This window comes from Mesoplodon mirus (genome assembly GCF_964341445.2).
Source record: "Mesoplodon mirus genome assembly, chromosome: 17".
Classification (NCBI taxonomy): Eukaryota; Metazoa; Chordata; class Mammalia; order Artiodactyla; family Ziphiidae; genus Mesoplodon; species Mesoplodon mirus.
The window spans coordinates 25,077,342-25,084,723 of NC_138993.1; the positions used below are offsets into that span (position 1 = coordinate 25,077,342).

The 7,382-nt window shown below is 38.1% G+C and overlaps 1 protein-coding gene across 2 annotated transcripts in view; it reads left to right on the plus strand.

Annotated features, from left to right (window-relative positions):
• MTRF1 (mitochondrial translation release factor 1) overlaps positions 1–6,153 on the plus strand; it is a 65,172-nt gene extending 59,019 nt beyond the window's left edge. Inside the window, exons 12-13 of one of the 2 annotated variants that reach the window (XM_082602660.1) lie at positions 821–919; positions 5,428–6,153. In XM_082602660.1, coding sequence (XP_082458786.1) covers positions 821–919; positions 5,428–5,541 — 213 coding nt within the window. In that variant the 3' untranslated portion in view covers positions 5,542–6,153. Of the gene's footprint in view, positions 1–820; positions 920–4,968; positions 5,376–5,427 lie in introns of those variants that run through there. The other variant, XM_082602661.1, reaches the window with a different exon arrangement.
• Positions 6,154–7,382: the final 1,229 nt, after the last annotated feature.

A 7,382-nucleotide genomic window follows, 5' to 3' on the forward strand; every position in this document is an offset into this window, starting at 1 on the left:
ATGGTAGGAGAGTGTTAAGGAAGGGCACCCCTTGAGATGAGGTTTTAGCAGAGTTAACAGACTTGCACATAATTATGATATGGTATAATAAGTGGCATTATAGAGGTTCATATAATTTTCAGAAATAATGTTGAGAAAGTTGGCCACATTATGAAGTACCTTGAATACTGAGTTGAGTTGTGTCTGCTTAGTAGACAAGAAGGAGCCAGAGAAGGAAATTTATCAGAAAGCTGGGCTTTAGGAAAACTAAGCAGGGCAACACAATGTAAGCAGAGAAATGGAAGATTAATCAGGAGATTTTTACAGGAGTGTAATGAAAGTAATGAGCCCCTGAATGATAGCTAGTAGAAATGGAAAGGGCAGGATAGAATAAAAGACCCTTGAAACCACTGGAATTGGGCAGTTAGAGAACAGGATGAGCTGAAGTTCCTTTCACGGTCTATATCACAGCCTGGCAGATAGTAAGCTACCATGAAATGTTTGTTAAAGTGTAGGATGTCAGGTTTCCTACTTAGATCAGAGGGAACATTGTAGGGTCATTTATAGAAACCAGCAGGAAGAACTGACTGAGATAGAAAGATAATTTGGTTTTAAATATTTGGAGTTTGAGGTACCAAAGAGACGTTAGTTCTTATAACTAAGCTTTACAGACCTGTAGTCTTAATAAGTTCTGCCCGTTCTTATTCCTTGTCACTTTGTATATATGAATTTAGAAAAGATTTAAACTGTTAAAATAGAAAAGTCATTTACAAGCACTTTTTCTGTTGTAATAAAAGTAATTATAAAGTTAAAATATGAATTGCTTTTTGTTATGGCACAGGTGGGAACAAGAGCCCAGTCAGAGAGAATTCGGACATATAACTTCACCCAGGATAGAGTCACTGACCACAGGATAGCATATGAAGTTCGTAATATTAAGGTAATATGAATGAGTATGCTTTATGTGCCTTTGGTTTTCAAAGAAAGTATAGTCAAATTCTAGAGAGTAATCTCTGAAATATTACCACGTAATTTAAAAACATTGAGATAGTTTATATTAGTACCCCAAATTTGCAAACATTTTTATTAGTTTGCTAGTAAGAAATATGGTCTTTATGCCAGTATGAAACAGCTATCTTTTAAATTCCAAATTCTTTGTTATGTAATCACAATGTATTAATGTATTTTCAGTACATGTCCATTAGTTTTCTATTACTGATTACCAAATTACTGCAAATTTAGTGGCTTAAAGTAATGCCTATTTATTATCTTACAGTTACTGTAGGTCAGAAAGCCAGGCACGACAGAGCTGAGTTCTCTGCTCTGGGTCTCACAAAGCTGAAAGGTGCTGGCCAGGCTGCATGCCTTCCTAGAGCTTGGAGTCCTCTTCCAAGCTCAGGTGGTTGTCGGCAGTATTCCATTTCCTTGAGTTGTAGGAGTGAAGCTTCCATTTTCTTGCTGGTCATCAGCTGGGTGCTGCTCTCAGCTCCCAAAGACTGACCACAGTTGCTTGCTGTCTAGTCCCCTTTGTGTGCCCTCTCCCATTGAATCTCTTGGAGGAATGGCCTTTTTAAGGACTCACCTGTTTAGGTCAGGCCCACCTGGATACTATTCCTTTTGATTAACTCAGAGTCAACTAATTAGCCATCTAATCACTGGAGTGATAGTCCATCATATTCACAGCTCTGCCTGCACTTAAGGGAGGGGATTTTGCAAGGTGTGTACACCAGGGGTCATCTTAGAATTCTGCCTACCACAATGTGTATCGTTATATTCAGCTGTTACAATGATTCTGTTGGGGGGAAAAGACCCTGTCAGCTTGGTTTGAACATTCACCTAACTAAGTCCCATGTCGTTGGGATCACTGACAGTAATACATTAATGATGAAGCACAGAAAAATTTTTTTTCCTTCCATTGAAGGGGAAAGTGAACTGGTTCCCATAAAGGACTGTGTGGACAAGGCAGAAGGTAGAAGGTTTTGATCCTTGTCCTTGGTGCTGTGTGATGCCTCGGGCTTCTTTCACTTGATTCTGTCTCATTCTGTACACAAAATTAAAGTCCTAGTTTTACAGAGGAAATGTCTGTGTTTTTAACATATTTAGAAATTTCTGTGTCTTATGCCACTTCCTCTGTCTTTGCAGCAATTTAAAGCTGTCTTGCATAAGAACATCATAGCCTTGTTGAAAAAGAAAACATTTACCAGCTTCCCTTTCCTCAGGAAATACACAGTAATAACCAAACATGTTTGGCCATACGGTTCTAATTACACCATAGTCTTTCAGTTGTTTTTCTCGTAGTGGTGATGGTTTTCTATGAGACAGCCACATTCTCATGACCAGTAATACTTTTCAGAAGAGCACATAGGTACTCAGCATAGTATTCAGTCATGAAACAGAGGCAGATTAACTGGCTTTTATAGTTAAAAAAATATCTGACTTTGGCCTAAATACTAACATGTTGTTACCAACTAAGCTAGCATGCCAGACTCAGAAAGAGTAAAGACAGTCATATTGGTATGCTCTACAAATCACTAAGCAACTTATTGGAAAGGAAGAAAATGCTCCATATTAGTGAAGGGAAAAAGTTTGAAAATGGTATAAAAAAATGGTGCAGTGAAACATTAAAATCTGTATGCAGGACAGGAAAGAGACTAGTCGGACTGAATAATTTAGGAACTGAAGAGTTGCAGATGAGGCAGGAAAAGTGATGAAGGCCTTAACTCCAGGGCAGCCGCCACAGGACAGAATGGAAGGAGTGGAGAGGAAAGAAAGTGGGTGCCTGTGGGACTCTGCTCAGCTCTCCTCCCTTATTCTAGAACCTGGCCTTCTCCCTGCTCTGTCAGTTTGGTTTGAACTTCCACCTAACTAAATCCCATGTCGTCGGGATCACTGACAGTAATACGTTAATGATGTATTACATATTAATAACGTAATACCTGGCCTTCTCCCTACTCCGTCCACATGGTTCCTGACGGAGCTGCTATGTTCCTACATGATCATGATTTTGACCCAAGACAATAATTGATTTTTTGCGGGCGGGCTGTGGAATCCAAACAAGCCCCAGTCAATGAGTTTCTTCCCAGGATTTTTAAACTAGAGACAAAGATGCTCATTCTCTTGGTGGATGAAGCTGAAATATGTAAAGCTTACAAGAGGTTAGAAGCCACATTTCCAGGCGTGGGGAGAAAGCAGTCTTCAGTGAGAGAAGAATGAAGCTGATATGTTGAAAGGAGCAAAAATGGGAGAACTGGATGCAAAGAATCCTGATGATGTGAATCCCCACATTCATTTATTCCTGAGGCCCAGCTTCATTCCCAGGGTGTTGGCAGCAGCCCTGTACATTCCTGCCCTTGGGTTCTCTGAGGTCACTCAGTATGCTTATTATGAATTCCCTTGTAGCTAAGTTTATTGGTATTTGTCTTTATCTAGATAATAAGCACAGACTACCATGTAATATATTATTTTGTATTTTTATTCTGTTTCCCAAATTCTTGTGCAGATTCCTTAGAATCAGCCTATCTCCTGCCCTGTATTCCAAGTACACTGGAAATTTACCTTTGTCCTGGGCTTTCAATGTATTTTGTTTTCATACCTTTCTTTATATTCATTCTTTTGACTGAAATGCTCTGTTTGTCTCTATTTGGAGAAATACTATTCCCTTTTTAAGACCTAATTCAAATTTTTCTTCCTTTATTTTTTAATTTCTTGCACTGTATTATGCTTATGTATTACCTAGGTCTCCCAGTAGATTGTGAGCTTCTGAGAGCTGGGAGCTACAGCTCCTTCATACACTTTTTTTTTTTTTTTTTAATTTTTGGCTGCATTGGGTCTTCATTGCTGTGTGCAGGCTTTCTCTAGTTGTGGCGAGCGGGGGATGCTCTTCCTTGTGGTGCGCGGGCTTCTCATTGCGGTGGCTTCTCTTGTTGCCGAGCACGGGCCCTAGGCACACGGACTTCAGTAGTTGTAGCACACAGGCTCAGTAGTTGTGGCTCGCAGGCTCTAGAGCACCGGCTCAGTAGTTGTGGTGCACGGGCTTAGTTGCTCCATGGCATGTGGGATCTTCCCGGACCAGGGATAGAACCCGTGTCCCCTGCAGTGGCAGGTGGATTCTTAACCACTGTGCCACCAGGGAAGCCCCAGCTCCTTCATCTTTGATCTTTGTATCACTAGCACTCTGGTTAATCCAATTGAACTCTAAATGTGATGTGATTATCAATAAGAGTAATAATCCTTTTAACATAACTTCCAGATGATGAAATCACATTGGCAATATCATAATAATTTGAACTTACAGGCACACTAATTTTATAAGCAATTTTCATATTATGTTCAAAATGGTATAAATCTTAATTTTAAAATTTCATCATAGTGCTCTTGCTCTCTGTTTAATTTTAAAGTTTAATCGACATCTTACTATATGCTGGTGTTTTGTGGAATACAAAGATAGTAAGGCATATCTTTTCCCCTGCAGTTTAATTTGAAAGAGAAATGTGTACACTTAACCTGAAAATTAATTTCAAGACCATTCAAGAAAGACTAAATATAAGATTAGTTCATGCCTACATCTAAACTTCAAATGTTCTATGTTCCAGATGCCAACATTAAAATATTTCTATTAAGCCAATGTCTGGATTTTTAGCATTTCCAAAATAGGAGGCTGTGCTAATTCACTAATCCCAACAACTCTATTACACAGAACCTTTATAACACAAGAAAGGTACTTGAAGTCGTTATTTTACTCGTTTCTCAGAGAGAAGCTTCAGGGAAGACTGCAGGGAAGTCTTAACTGAAACAGTTTCCGCCCAATGGAATTATTTGGAGGTTAACATGAGAGAGGTTTTTCCCTCAGTTTTTTATTTTGAAATGTTAAGCACACATGTTTAAAGACTAGTCCATATATATATATACCCTATACCTAGATGCAACAGTTGTGAACATTTTGTTATGTTTGCCTTCTCTTTCTCCTCCACTTCCCCTTTCTCTCTATAGATACACCTGTGTTGCTACTGAACCATTGGAAAGCAAGTTGCAGACCTCAAGACTTGTCCCCGAAATATTTCAGTATAAATATTTTTCAATTACACAGGACTTCTAGATTTTAAAACCACTGTATTTCTAATTTAAGAAAGAACAGAACTATTATAAACCACTTACGGATTAAATAATTTGAATTTGGATGGTTGGCTAATTTAAAAATGCTAATTTAAACAATTTAAGAAAGAGTTTAATTCCATTTACTCTTTTGGATTCACGTTTTACATAAAAAGGCAAAATTAACTAGGAATCCTCCCAAGTCAGCAATTGTGTTCATTATATTATAGATTAGTAATCCTTTGTTGCTATTAAATAATGACTTTAAAGAAATGAAATAAATATATGCTTAATTCTTTGTTTTATTTCTCCTTTATTTCTAGTCATCAGGTTTTCATAGTAACTCTCTTTCACCAGGAATTTTTATGTGGGGAGAAGTGCCTGGATCAGCTAATTCAGAGATTGCTTCAATCAGCGGATGAAGAAACCATTAATGAATTTTTGGATGAAAACCTTAAATCAGCAAAATAAATACTGATTTATAATTTATTATTACATAAATGAAATGGACCTATGTCAAGAAGCAGGCCGAGGTAGGGAAATCTTTATGAAAGTTGATAAAGAGCAGCTAAAAATACATGGTACTCACAAAAGTATTTTTTAATGAATCCAGTCACATTTCTTGACCTAAGTTTATTTTAGGTTTCCTGTAAAGTACAATCCAGCTCTTCAAGTAGAAACAAAGCATGCATTGTTGAAAAGAGAAATAAAGTATTGAGAATTGACTATGTGATGTAGGACAGATCACTTGTTCTCTTTATGTGCCTTTTTTTAAACCATCTATAAATTCATTTAAACACATTTCACATCTGTTACTTCAGGACTTTGCCCGTGGTAAAATTTAGTGATATAAATTTATAAACTTGTTTGTAAACTCCTATTTAAAGACAAAGTACTATTAATCATGTTAAAGTTAGGACTTAAACTGCTACTTTTAAATAAAAAAGTAAATAAAAGTTATGAAGAATATGGGTTGAGGGCTTCCCTGGTGGCGCAGTAGTTGAGAGTCCGCCTGCCGATGCAGGGGACACGGGTTCGTGCCCCGGTCCGGGAAGATCCCACATGCCTTGGAGCGGCTGGGCCCATGAGCCATGGCCGCTGAGCCTGCGCGTCCGGAGCTGGTGCTCCGCAGCGGGAGAGGCCACAACAATGAGAGGCCCGCGTACTGCAAAAAAAAAAGAATATGAGTTGATAACAGTGAGCATCTCTAGGATACAGATAGTAGAGCTCTTGGAGAGCTGAATGAACTCTGTAGTGTACAAACTACAAGTCAATATTTAAAGCAGACTCTCTGCTTGGCTTCTATTTCTTATTGTTCTTTGACTTAATAAGCATCAACAGATGTGGTGTAATATGAGTAATTCGCTGAGGTCGGTTTTGTGCCGTGATATATAAAACCTAGTCCTTACCTTACAGAACTTCCAGCTGAGCAGGGAGCCAAAATATAAGTCACCAACTCTAATTCAAAGTGGCATGTTGTATTTAGTAATTTTTCTCGGGAAGTTTCTTGAGTGAAAAAAGAGCAGTTGTTATTTTAGACAGTTCCTCAGAGAGGAACTGTATGCCAGGAAAGGCTAATTAAAATAGAGTTTTGAGACCAATTGAATTATTTGGAGGTAAAGATGAGAGAAATAAAGAATCTTTAGATTCTTTTCCCATATAGGCCATTACAGAGTATTGAGTAGAGTTCAGCTGGCATTCTTTAAAGAAAGCTTTCCTTTGTCTTTCCTATCACTTTCTCTGAGTTGAGAGATAATTTAATCCTATTGGAATCAATATTATGATTCATGATTTCCCTAGGGGTAGGCATTCGACCACCACCACCACCCCCCGCCCCCCCGAATAATTGACGTCTCTGGAGAATCTGCTTTAATTTGAAAGAATGTTGAATAGGGAGTTTCAGGGTAAAAGTTAGAAACACAGAAACTGATTTTTGTTTTTAGGCATTTTACGTAACAGAGAAACGTTTATCCAAGGAAATGTAAATATTAAAACGTGTGAAACAAGGCAAAATGAAGATAGTCTAACTTAACGTATTTCCCAAACCTCTGTATTTATACAGATCGTTTGGGAAACTTGCCATAATACAGATTCTGATTTAGTAGGTCTGGAGCCTGTGATTCTGTAGTTCCAGCAAGCTCCCAGGTGATGATGGATGATGTTGATGAGCCACAAACACCACTTGGAGTAGCAAGGATCTAGGACATCTGTTATTTAATTAATGAGTACTTTCAGTTGTTATACACTTTAGTTTTGTACAGTGAGATTCAGTTTAACTCATAATCTTGCTTTATTCAGATAGACCTTTAGTG